The sequence below is a fragment of the Hipposideros armiger genome, unplaced genomic scaffold, assembly GCF_001890085.2.
Source record: "Hipposideros armiger isolate ML-2016 unplaced genomic scaffold, ASM189008v1 scaffold_385, whole genome shotgun sequence".
Taxonomy (NCBI): domain Eukaryota; kingdom Metazoa; phylum Chordata; class Mammalia; order Chiroptera; family Hipposideridae; genus Hipposideros; species Hipposideros armiger.
In genome coordinates this window covers 1363558-1376371 of record NW_017731735.1, presented here as the reverse complement: position 1 = coordinate 1376371, position 12814 = coordinate 1363558, and the positions used below count along the sequence as shown (strand labels likewise).

Here is a 12814-nt window from a genome sequence, read left to right as displayed (position 1 = left end):
AAAAAAAAAAAAAAAGAATCTACTTCAAATGCACTTAGCCAAAGACGTCTTTCCTCATTCACCCTCTACCCCCATGGAAGTTATCATTTCTTCCCTTAAACACTACATCACTCATTATCATGGCAGTCATTATAATCCCATGTGCTTTATGCCTTATCCTAGACTAAAGGAGGTTACCATTCCTTAGAGAAAGTAGATTCTCTTAGGAATAATCACAGCAGTTAGCACAGTGCCTTGCCCTTGGTGGGTGCTCCATCAATAGTTTTTCTATTACAGTCTCCTTTAGAGCTTTCAGGATGCTAGAACAATTGCATCTACTGTTACTAAAGTTTCCCCCACAAACACTTACAACCTCAACCTTGGGATCACTTACGTTGAAGAGCAGAGCAGGTACTGGCGTGAACCGCTCAACATGAATCATGCAGATGGCATCAGGGAGATGACCTTCTCTTGAGCCCACAAAGAAAAGCCTATTTTGGGTAAGATAGGAAAGGCTGAGAAACTTGGACATTAGATGTAGCCTCGTTCACATGCCACACAGCCCTCCCTCTGCCATCCCCTCCGAAAAAGTTTGAATAATATGGAGTGGAGTTCAGTATTGAAATTAGAACTAGAGGCTGCTGATGGAAACAAGAGCAAAGAGGCTGTGAATATTTGGGGAGCACAGTCAAGTCTGGGTCCTGTAAGTCCTGCCTCCCCCTGCCATAGTTCATAATAACCTCTAGTAAAAGATGCCACTCATACCTAGAAGCAGCCACAATGGAGGCATTGAGGCCACCAAAGCAGGATAATGCAACTGCCAGTGGAATTGTCCAGTTGAATATTCCAAAAATCTGGTCTGCAAAAGTCTAAGGAAAAGAGTCATTAGGGATGAAAGGCATGGACAGGCATGCCCCCACATTCCCACTACTAGGAACCCAACCCTTCTTCCACAACAGGGGTAATGACCTTCTTGCAAGCCCAGTATCCTTTCAAGGACTACGCCTTTCTTGGGACTTCCAAGAATTTCAGTATACCCAGAAGCCCACAAACACCCTCAGCCTTATCCTGCTAGTAAAATCCCTTACCACAGCAACAGCATCACTGGACAGGATGTCCCTCATGTCAAGCACGGTGTAATAGGCCACATTGGTCATGATGTAGATGACGGTGACAATGGGCATGGAAATGCCAATGGAGAGGGGCAGATTCCTAGAGCCAAGTAGAATAATGGATACATTAGTCCCACAGTCACATCCCCATCTCTCCTTTAATCCTTAGACTCTGCCACACTTGTGGCATTTCCCCAGTGACTGCCACTGCTGCCTAGGATAGTGGCTTAAGCTTTTAACTCTTAAGAACTAAAGATCAGGGCCGGCCGAGTGGCGCGATGGTTAAGAACTGGCTTGGGATGCCAGAGGACCCCGGTTCGGATCCCACATATGAGGGCCAGTGACACTGCCCTCCACAGCTAAGATGCTGAACAACAGCTCAACCTGGAGCTGGGCTGCTGTGAGTCGCTGGCAACAGCGTAGGCTGCAGCCCCTGTGGCAGTGGGTTGCCATGGGCTACCGTGTGTAGCCAGCAGCCAGCATGAGCGGCCAGCAGCCACAGTGAGCGGCCGTCCAGAAGCCGGCGACTGATCTGCCTCGCCCGGGAAGAGCGCAATGATGGTGCCAACTTGGGCCAGTGAAGCAACGTCCTCCACCAACTAGATTGAAGACCAAAACGACAGCAACTTGTCTGTTCCCCTTCCCCCAATTCCCCAGCACTGTTCCCATCCCCCCAATTCCCCAATAAAAATCTTAAAAAAAAAAAAAAGAACGAAAGATCATCAAGGGAAAGGCATATCACATTTGGAGAAAGGGGTATGCAAGAAAAAAAAAAGGATTAACAATTATGCCACAGCATAATAGCATAGGAAGATGAGGGGGTTTTTCGTTTTGTTTTTTTATCCAAGGATTCTTTTTCTAAAATTGTAAACATTGTCAAGTTTGAGAAATAGAAGAAGAAATTAGGGAGGCAAATTGTGAAATCTAACATCTCCAAAAAACAAGATTGTCCCTTAGTAAGAAGAGCAATTGTGTATCTGAACAAGTAACCTAGGAAATATGTCCACCCCACCCCCTTACTGAGTTTGAGAACCTTAGGTACCATCCTAAGTGGTAGCCAAGAGAAAGATGCAAAGACCTCTCAAGGTCCCTCTAGCCTAATGCCATGCTTTTATAAACAATAAACATTCTTTACAGTGAGACTGGGGGTGGGGGTGGGGGGCTGGGGGGGTGGCGAGTGGACATGGAAGGGGGCAAATACTCTCAAGTCATTCAGCTTCAGTCCAGTAGGTGGAAGCACCACCCAGGCCTGGATCCTGCTTCTGTTACCTGTTCCCAGGGTTGCAACACTGGGTGTCTACCAAGAGTATTCATGTTTCTCAAAGCCAAAGGGAGCTTATTATTATTCTTTTGGCCAAAAATTTATAAAAACCACTTCCTGGAAAATCTTAGTTCCCAGAATCACTGAATTTTAGAGAAGGAAAGGCTCTAGAGACCATACAATTCAACCCCCTCTATTTACAGATAAGGAAGCAGACAGATGTCGGGACTCCCCTCAAGGTCATCCAACAAATCAGTGGGAAGGCAGGCTCTGGAGCAGCGGTTCTCAACCTGTGGGTAGCGACCCCCTTGGGGGTCGAACAACCCTTTCACAGGGGTCGCCTAAGACCATCGGAAAACAAAAAGATACTTACATTACGATTCATAACAGCAGCAAAATTATAGTTATAGAGTAGCAACAAAAATAATTTTATGGTTGGGGGTCACCACAACATGAGGAACTGTATTAAGGGGTCGCGGCGTTCGGAAGGTTGAGAACCGCTGCTCTAGAGCCTTTCCCTTCCAGTGCTCTTTTCACTCTGCATGACTACAGGGTAATTTAGAATAACTATGGTGAGGTGATACGCTGAATGAGGGACACAATACCATTATGTCAGTATGAATGAGAAACAAAGGATCAGAAGGGAAAGAAGTTTTCAGGGAATCTGTGACCTTAAGTTCTCTATGTGGGGACAGGGTGGGTGAAAGACCTATCAAGAAAAATCTATTTTTAAAAAAAAGTACACAAGCACATGGTACAACCTGCCTTAATGCAGGAATGAATGAACAAATGTGGAAAGGCGTTTACAATTTTTTTTAAACATACATAAAAAGTTCACGTCTCAGCTCTGTTACTATGATCACGGACAAGTTACTTTTCTGGGCCTCAGGCTTCCCATCTATTAAAATGGGGCTGACAAAAATCTATCTCTGCAGTTGTCTACCTGTCTGGCTGGCACACAGAAGCTGTCTGGCACACAGAAGCTCAGTAAATGATGGCTATCATTGCCACGGAAAGTTGATGGTGAGGTACCTACCTCTCAGGATTCTTGATCTCTTCGGTGACATAGTTGAGGGTGTCCCAGCCCGAGTAGGAAAACAGAGCTGAATACAGTGCTAGGGCAATGTCGCCCATTGCAAATGATGAACCCTCAAAGGAATTCTCAAAGTGATTCGAGGCTCCTGGAACACAGAGAACATGGAAAGGCAGAAGAATTAGTGACCTACCCCCCAACCTCAAGGTGATCCATTAAGGAGTGGGAGAATATGAGAATAACAGCAGGTGAATGGCTTTCAGGTTAAGAGACCTGAAAGAAAAATAATACTGATTGGTGACTGACTCTACCATTCAGAGGGCCTTGGACTCACAAGCAATTTTGGCAGCAAGGGTACCAATGAAGGAACAGGGAACAGGAGATAGACATCTACCGTGCTGGGACAGAATGCGGGGTACATACAGAATGAGGATCTTGACAGGAAGGACATGAGGTGGCTTTCTAGGAGGGCTAGAGAACAGGAGTGATGCACTTCTGTTCTGCCCTGCAAGCTGCCCGATTCCACCCGCTTTGTGACACCAGACAGAGCTGATACGGGTGGTGGAAGGGCAAGACTCAATACGCCCAGGTCAATAATAGTTGTAGGGTAGGTGTTCAGACCTGGAAACTGGAGAGGACTGGGTATAAGGAGTTCATTTCTGCCCTTGCCCACTCCCAAGGGGAGAACAACTAGCCACAGCACTGGGCTTGCCAATATGCAAAAGCTATCTCCCCGTGCATGGCTGTCAGCCCTTTTGCCAAAATCAGCCTCCTCTGGGAGGCAGCATGCACAGAAATATAAGGACAGGCTTTGGGGTCATTTTACCTGAGTACAGATTTCAGCTCCACTGCTTACTGGCTAGGGACTTGGGCAAGGCACTTAATTCTACAGCCTCAGTTTCCTCATCTATAAAATGGGGATAAGAATAGTACCTACCAAATGAGATAATACACAGAGGGCACTTAGACAAATGTCGCTCATAGAAAATGCTTGACAAATGTCAGTTGCTATTATTATTTCTTACCCTGGCCAAGTCTAACAATGCCTGCGATGATGACAGCGATCAGAGCCAATACTTTAGCATAGGTGAAGACATCTTGGACTATTGTTCCCCACTTGACATAGGCACAGTTAATGAAGGTTAAGAGACCTGAAAGAAAAATAATACTGATTGGTTACTGACTCTACCATCCAGAGGGCCCTAGACTCCCAAGCAGGTTTTCCCGTACCAATCACCAAAGTAGACCTTTGGCCAAAGACACAGGTGTTGGGCTCAGACCTGCTCTGCACTGGAAACCTCTGCCCAGAATGTCCTCACCATTGTCATACAAAGGCACTTGCTAAGCACCTGTGTATACTGCACCACACACAGACACACACTATCGGCGGGATGACACAAACAGGAGACACCAAACTGACTGGGTTTGCTTACATACACAAGTGCTCACGGCAGTGGCAGGCAACTGGTAGCTAGAGGGGATGAGTGATGTGTTCAGAGCTGCTGGCTCTGAAAAGTCATGGTTTCTCCCTCCTCTCTACCCTCCGACCCCCTGATAGGGGCTCCAGGGCCTAGCACTCTCTGATGCTGTGGTATTACTGTTAACCTTGATGAGTCCTGTTATGACTTATCCAATATCTGGGCCAGCAGGTCAGGATGTATGGCCAAGGATTAGGATGGAGGCCAGGCTTCTGCGACTGCCTGCCAGCACAGCTGCTTGTTTTTGTGCTTGGAAAGATTCTTGGAACCAAGGTTCCTATAGAATGCAGACAGGGCATTTTTCCTGACTGGACAATGCAAAAGTAAGAGCTACAAACGTTCCCCAAGTCCTTCTACCCTGAGGAAGAGGCAATCCCTTTACCTGGATGAGCTTCGGTAAAGTTCACAGATCGCCCATAGAGCCAGCATTTTATCCTATGGCTTCCACAAGGCCTGAAATTCTTTGTAAAGTGTTATGTAGATATGTCCAAAGTATATGCATTTTTCTAAGTAAAGGGTCCATGGCTTTTGTCAGAATCTCAGAGAAATCCATTACCCCCAAAAAAGTTACAGTCTACTTCAGAAGCAGAAATTCAAGAAGGGAAGCCCACACATGCTGTGAGGTTAACCAATAGCCTCAGGATGTGGCAAGGAAAAAAAGTCAGAAGAAACAATTCTGAAACTCAGCAATGTTCCTCAGTTCCCCACCAGCCTCTTAAGCAAGCAGGCAAGCACATACACCACACCTTCCCTACAGTGGCAGAATGAATTGCTTCACTGCTCCCTCCCTTCCCAGCTCAGTAACTGGAGCACAAGAAGGATGGCCTTCTCCCAAGGGCTACAAGGGCAAGGTCAGAGTCAGCCTGCCTATCAGTGGAGAAAGTGAGGCCCAGTGCTGGGCTTGCCTGCTTTAGGCCACCAACACAATCAGGAAATACTCCCTGTCTCAGTTATGGCAGTGGCGTGTCCCTCTGTGTCCCTCGTGTCCCTAGTCCTCTGGTTTTGTTGCGCCCTGGCCTCATCACACTCTGACCAGAGGCTGCCTCATCCTGAGAAGCAGGAAAGACCAGCTTCTCAGGATAGCTGTCCTTTCCTCTGTCTCTACTTCCCTCTCCCTAATACCCCTCCTATTCTACTCACTGCCCAAATTCCTTACTGTTCTTCCCAGAAAAGGAACATTCCCATCCCAGAACACTTTTCTGCCTAATAAACAAGACAATAAACAACCAAATCTTATCACAGGGCTGGGCAAAAATGCATGTGTAACTCCAGGCCACCCCAGTGCTAAGTTAATAATTAAAGACACAAGAGTATAGTCTGCACAAGCACTCTACAAAATGACCAAAGTGCCTGTGTCTCACCCTCCACAAATCTTTCAGATCTGTTGATCCCCCTCAGCCAGTCACCCACCCCTTACTCCCCATTGGACTTCTGCCTCCAGCCATTCCACAGCCCTCATGCCCCTGTCTCCCTCCCTCCTGTAACCCTTACCCCTAACCCCTGGGGCTCTGCTGCTGGCTCACAAATATTATAGAACTGGAGCCAGGTTTCCAATTAGAAACACCAGGGACGACTGATGCCGCCATAGTCACAGGGAATGGGATCTGCTAATTAAAATTCACAGTTAGCCCTCAGGGTAACCACGGGTCACACCACCAAACTGGGATAGGCTAAGGGACTAGTTGTGGTTCACTCAGTCTGCAACCATGTGCCACAAGTTTCTGTTCTCAGCTCTGTCCAGGAATGTGGGCAGGGAAAAGCCAACTCATCATCCTTTATCATAACAAATTCTGAAATGAAAATACATGGATTGTTTACATTTTAATCCCTACAGCTTCTCTACTCCCATATCCATCTATTTGTATCCCTCCTTTCACCCCTCCCCCACTTCTGAACCTTTTTCTCAGTCACTGTCCCATCATCTTGCCCTGATCTGCTCTCTGTATTAAGCACAGGGGGCTTGTTTTGAATGAAGAAGGGAATCCTATAGAAAGAAACGAGGAAGCAGGGGAACTGCCTAAAGAGACTGGTCCTCACCTTCCCCAAAACCCAGCTTCCTCCAGGGCCTCTTGGCCATGGAACAGGAAACAAGTAAGGCAGGCGACAGTGCTGACTGGGCTCTTTATCCCCATCCCCAGCGGATACAGCTGACTAGAGGTCCCAGAGCCCAGCCAAGTGCACTGCTCTTGAAGCAGAGCCCAACCTCCTGCTTTGGAGGCAGGGAAGGGGTGGGGACCATGGGGTTAGAATACAGAGGCTACTAGCTGCAAGTTAACCTCAAGGACAGAGATGCCCTACCCTCCTACCTCTAGGTGCAATTCAGTCTCCACCCAACACTGGCCCAAGTCCACAAGAAGATGGCCTGAAATTACCTTGGACCCTTGACGCAGGTGCAGCTCCATTCCTGCTTTGACCCCTGCTTTGGAGAAAGGAAAAGCTGCAAAGAAGTCACTCCTATAATCATCTAAAGAGATGCTCCTGAATGGATCATCAAACCCAGACTACCCAGATGGGCTCCTGGAGTAGGAAGCTATTGGGTTGTCGGAAAAGTCATGATGCATTTTTGCAATGAAAAACACAGAAAAAGTACGTCATGACTTTTCCGACAACCCAATAGTTCTAGCACTAAGGCCCAGCATCAGCTCTGGAACTAAAAGCCAGGAAAGCACCACCCAGGTTGATCCAGAACAGAACAAACTTACAGGCCCACTCAGGATCAGATGCCCAGATTTCGTTTAGATGCCCAAACTAAAAAGTCCCTGAAAAAGAACAGTAGACCTACAATTCTCCCAGCACCAATATCTTTCCAATAAGCCAAAATGTCTTTCTCGCAACTTCTACTCAGTAGTCCTAGAGCTACGCAGAATCAAGCTAAACCCTCTTCCATTTAAGAACCCTTCTTATCATTAAAGGTGTGTGTAGGGCAGCCGGGTAGCTCAGTTGGTTAGAGTGCGATCTCTGAGCAACAGGGTTGCTGGTTCGAGTCCCACATGGGCCAGTGAGCTGCGCCCTCTGCAACTAGATTGAAGATAACGACTTGAGCTGAGTTGCTGCTGAGCTGCCAGTGGGCAGCCGGATGGCTCAGTTGGTTAGATCATGTGCTCTTAACAACAAGGTTGCCAATTTGACTCCCACATGGGATGGTGGGCTGCGCCCCACGCAACTATTGGGTTGTCAGAAAAGTCATGACACATTTTTGCAACGAAAAACATAGAAAAAATATGACTTTTCCAACAACACAATAGATTGAAAACTGGCGACTGGACTTGGAGCTGAGCTGCGCCCTCTACAACTAAGATTGAAGGACAACAACTTTACTTGGAGCTGATGGGTCCTGGGAAAAACAAACTGTTCCCCAATAAAGTTTAAAAAAGAAAGAAAAATGTATTGTTCTTTAAAAAATAAATAAATAAATAAAGATGTGTGTGTCCTCTCCCCCTTGAGTCTTCCCTCCTTCAGGCTAAAATCCAATTTTCTTCAATCTCTTGCGTGACAAGTATGGCTTCCAGACTACTCACCATCCCAGTTCTCTCCTCTGCATTTACAGTACTTAACTTTGTTAGTGTCTTCCTGGAAACGTGACACACACAGGAAACTCCAGACATTTTGCAGACTGTGGAGTCGCAGTTTGAACTCACTGTCAACTTTTTTTTTTCCCCACCTCAAACTGATTTCCCTCTCCCCCTTTTTGGGCCTATAAAAATGATTTTTTTTTAAATCCCAAATATGGAACTTTACATCAATTCCCAGTAACTATACTCTGTGAATTTTTAGGCATCATTCCCTTCTACTAAAAATGGATTTTTTTTCCCCTTAATTTTATCAGTTCACATGCTTTCAATTTGAAAGCATGTGAACTAACTTCACTGGAAGTCACTGATAAAAATGTTGCCTAGGATAGGCAGAGCCCTGTAGACTATCACTGTAGACCTTCCTTTACGCTGTCATTATTCCAGGACATCAACAAAGAATCCACCAAACTGAGCCTGCTAAATGGCGCGTTGGTGAAGAGTTGGCTTGGGACACCAGCTCTGAGCATCAGGGCCCCAGTTTGGATCCCACATGAGGGCCAGTGACGCTGCGCCCTCTCCAGCTAAGATGGTGAACAACAGCTCGACCTGGAGCTGGGCTGCCATGAGTCACCCGCAACAGCGTAGGCTGCAGTGGGCCTGGCAGGCAGTTGGCGTGCGCTTTCGTGAGCTGCCGTGAGCCTCCGTGAGCAGCTGTGAGCCTCCTTGAGTGGCCGTCCAATGGCCAGTGAGCCACCCTCAGCTGGGAACAGCACAAAGATAATACCAACATGGGCCAGTGAAGCGACATCCTCCACACCTAGACTGAAGAACAATAAGGACAGCAACTTGTCTGTTCCCCTTCCCCGATTCCCCAGTGCTGTTCCCCTCCCCCAACTCCCCAATAAAATCTTAAAAAAAAAAAAAGAATCCACCAAACTATACTTTTATGTACTCCACTTTTCCACCTAGTCAACAAGAATATCATGAGTTTGCCAAGAACCTCTCTCAAATCTGTATACACGTGTCTCTGCTCTAGCAATCTAATGATGCTATCAAATGATTAAAATAAAATTAGTACATATTTATACTATTGGGTTGTCGGAGAAGTCATGACGCCTTCTTGCAACAAAAAACAGAAAAAATACGTCATGACTTTTCCGACAACCCAATAGGATGTTCATAACTATACCATTGTAATAGTTGAGAATTAGAAACAACTCAAATGGCAATCAACAAGAGTGGCTAAATCAATACAATGGAATACTAAACAGCAGTGAGATTGAACCATCTACAGCTACAGACAAAAATATGAATGAAGTTCACAAACATGTTAAGTGAGCAAACCAGACACAAAAGAGTACATACCCTATATATCCATTTACAGGAAAAACAAACAAACAAACAAACCCACAGGCAAAATGAATCTAGAAGTCGAAATAGTGATTTCCCTTCATGTGTGCTTGAAAGGCAGGAGAGGAGTGACTGGAAGGAACACAGGGGGAGTTCAGGGGGCTGGTTTCTTAATGTAGATGCTGGTTATATATGTGTGTTCAATTTGTGAAAATTCATCAAGCTGTGCACTGATGACATGGGCACTGTTCCTTTTGTATATTACACTTGAATAAAAAAATTAAAATTGAACAAAAAATGAGGTTAGCTTAGCATGGCTTGTTTTTAGTGAACCCATACAGGTTACTAAACATTCTCCTTTCTTCTCATACTTTGCTAACTAGGTTTAACAGAGGAAAATAGATTTTGGGCAGGAAATCAACTTTAAATGATCGATGCAAAATGCTCAGAATCCACCTGTTTCTCTTTTTTGGAAAGCAAGTTATTACAGGTTATCACCTATGGTGGGAAACTTGTGGTGGCAGAACACTGGCCCTGGGAGACAGCAGAACCAGTGCCAGAAAGATGTAAGAAAGACTTGACTAGCTGCTGCTAGCTTTGAAGATGAAAGGGGGCTATGAGGTAAGGAATGTGGGCAGCCTCTAGAACAGCGGTTCTCAACCTTTCACAGGGGTCGCCTCAGACCATCGGAAAACACATATTTTCGATGGTCTTAAGAACCGAGACAACGCTCCTCTATCCGTCTCCAGGCGCACATGCAGATACGCCCACATACGAGTACCCGGCGACCCCTGTGAAAGGGTCGTTCGACCCCCAAAGGGGTTGCGACCCACAGGTTGAGAACCACTGCTCTAGAAGCTACACTCTTGATTTTGGCCCAGTGAGACCCATTTCAGGCTTCTGACCTACAGAACAGTCTGTAGGTCTGTTGGTGGTAATTTGTTACAGCAGCAATAGGAAACTAATACATCACTCAACAGCTCCCTTTTCACACCCTTCCTGTTCTCCACGATCCTGGAGATGCCTGGTGGTGATTCTATCATCTTAACTAATTATAAATTCTTTCCATTTGTCTGCAAGTGGATAGTTAAAAACATTAAGACATTTAAAGCAATAACATGCTTTATTACTATCTCCTTAACTCTCTTGGTCTCACTTTTTTGTTGGCCTAGATCTGTTGGCCTGTTGGTTTTCTTATTGAACCCTTTTTTGGTTAGCAATCCTCTGCTAGGTACAGATAGAAGAAAAATGGAACTGTGGCCTTCCCACCACCATCTATTATCATAGAACTAATTTCCATGCCCTTGCTGTGCTCACTCAACGTTCTTCTCAGAGCTTTTTATTGTCCTCAGTCACTTCAGATCTTAGTTTATGCTGGGCATTAGCCTTGAGGACAATCTTCTTCCAGTTCTGGGCCACCCCCGTATTTAGTCTTGGTTACATCACCTGTCATCATCGCTTGTGTATCTTCTTTCTAAAAATCTAAGCTCATCAAAAAGCAACGTGGTTAACTATATTTTAATAAAAATCTTTAAAAAAAAAAAGAATATTAAAATAATGACACCATATTGCCAAAGGGTGTGGGGAAGCAATGTGTTCTATCATATTCGTTTCTTCAGATGACTTTTCTCTTCCTAAATAAGATAATTTTCAACTATTTTATCAGAATTTCATTTTAAAGAAGCTCTTTGTCTGTTTGGGTTTTTTTTTTAAATCCCTGGCTGTGAGATTATAATTCTTTGCCCTGAACTTTTCTGTAATCTCTTTGCCTAAAATTTAGAGTGTATTTCAGAGGAAACCCATGATTTCTTTTTCTGGGAGGTATGAACTCTGAGCAAGTACAGTCATTTCCTCACAAAAATTCCACATTTCCCTGGTTATGTTAAATAATAATATTAAATAAGTCCTTATCCTTTTGAAATTCATAATGAAGCCTTTAGGGATCAAATGGTATGATGTCTTGGATTTGCTTTAAATAATCTAGTGGTATGAGGGTGGGGTAGTTGGACAGATAAAACAATGTTGATAATCATTTATGAACCCTGGGAGTTCATCATATTATTCACTCTACTTTTGAATATGTTTGAAATTTTCCGTAATAAACCATTTTTTAAAAATTTATAGAGGTACTGCATCCAATGGAATGCAACTGACTTTAGCAAAAGATGCTCAGGAAATAGAGGCTTCCCATCACTACCAGATTTTCCCTTTGTACAAACTTTATAATTTTTATTAGGAAAGCAAAATGGCCTCCCTTTGATCTGATGGTATATAGTCTATGCCCACAGTTACATCATTCCTACTTCTTTTTGCTTTTATCCTCTTGTTCTCTTCACCGTGTTTCTTCTCTTAGGTTGGGATTTATTTCCATGCACTATTACTTCAGGAAATATTCCCTAAATGGACCCTGAGAGCCTCTGACCACACCGTAGAATAATTCTTCTTCCCAAGGTAAGCAGATAGGATTAACAGGGGCTGATGTCCTTGTGCCCTTTCTAAGAGATGAGCCACATATCTGTAACTTCTGTTTAGCTGTAAGAAGAAACCCACCTACAGGCACAGCAGGAAGCAGTACTGGGTGGTACTGTTCATTACATTCATTGGGGCAGTAAAATCCTTTGACAGGTCTCTGTATCCTGGTGCACTGAAATTTCCCCCTCACTGCAGTCAAAAGAATCAAAATGTGACCTTGCCCAGAGGGAGCAGGCATCCCTTATTATAGCAGGTCCTCATACAAATATGTCTCTCTTTGATATACTACATCAATCTCAGCTCTTCTAGCAAATCCATCACCTTTGAACAAAGTATAGCCTTTCATGTCATATTCTAACCAAATATGAAATTGTTTCCCCCTTGCAGTAAAAGTAAAAAACAAGTATGTTTATTAGCCTTAATATTTATAGATGAGTCCAGAAGCATCATTCCAAATTTTCTATCCTATTTTCTCCAAATGTATTACTGAGCAACTTTTCCTTTATTTTTCTTTCTGTATAATATCTCATATGGGCCGGCCGAGTGGCGCATTGGTTAAGAGCTGGCTTGGGATGCCAGAGGGCCCCAGTTCGGATCCCACATATGAGGGCCAGTGA

The 12814-nt window shown here is 44.7% G+C and overlaps 1 protein-coding gene across 6 annotated transcripts in view; it reads right to left on the bottom strand.

Moving 5' to 3' along the window:
• The window catches only part of SLC7A7 (solute carrier family 7 member 7), a 29605-nt gene that overhangs the window by 2799 nt on the left and 13992 nt on the right, over positions 1–12814 (bottom strand). For all 6 annotated transcript variants that reach the window (XM_019663166.1, XM_019663163.1, XM_019663165.1 and 3 more), the window contains 5 exons: positions 4411–4536; positions 3389–3533; positions 1068–1191; positions 745–848; positions 374–470 (listed from right to left, as the gene is read on the bottom strand). In XM_019663166.1, coding sequence (XP_019518711.1) covers positions 374–470; positions 745–848; positions 1068–1191; positions 3389–3533; positions 4411–4536 — 596 coding nt within the window. The remainder of the gene's footprint in view (positions 1–373; positions 471–744; positions 849–1067; positions 1192–3388; positions 3534–4410; positions 4537–12814) is intronic.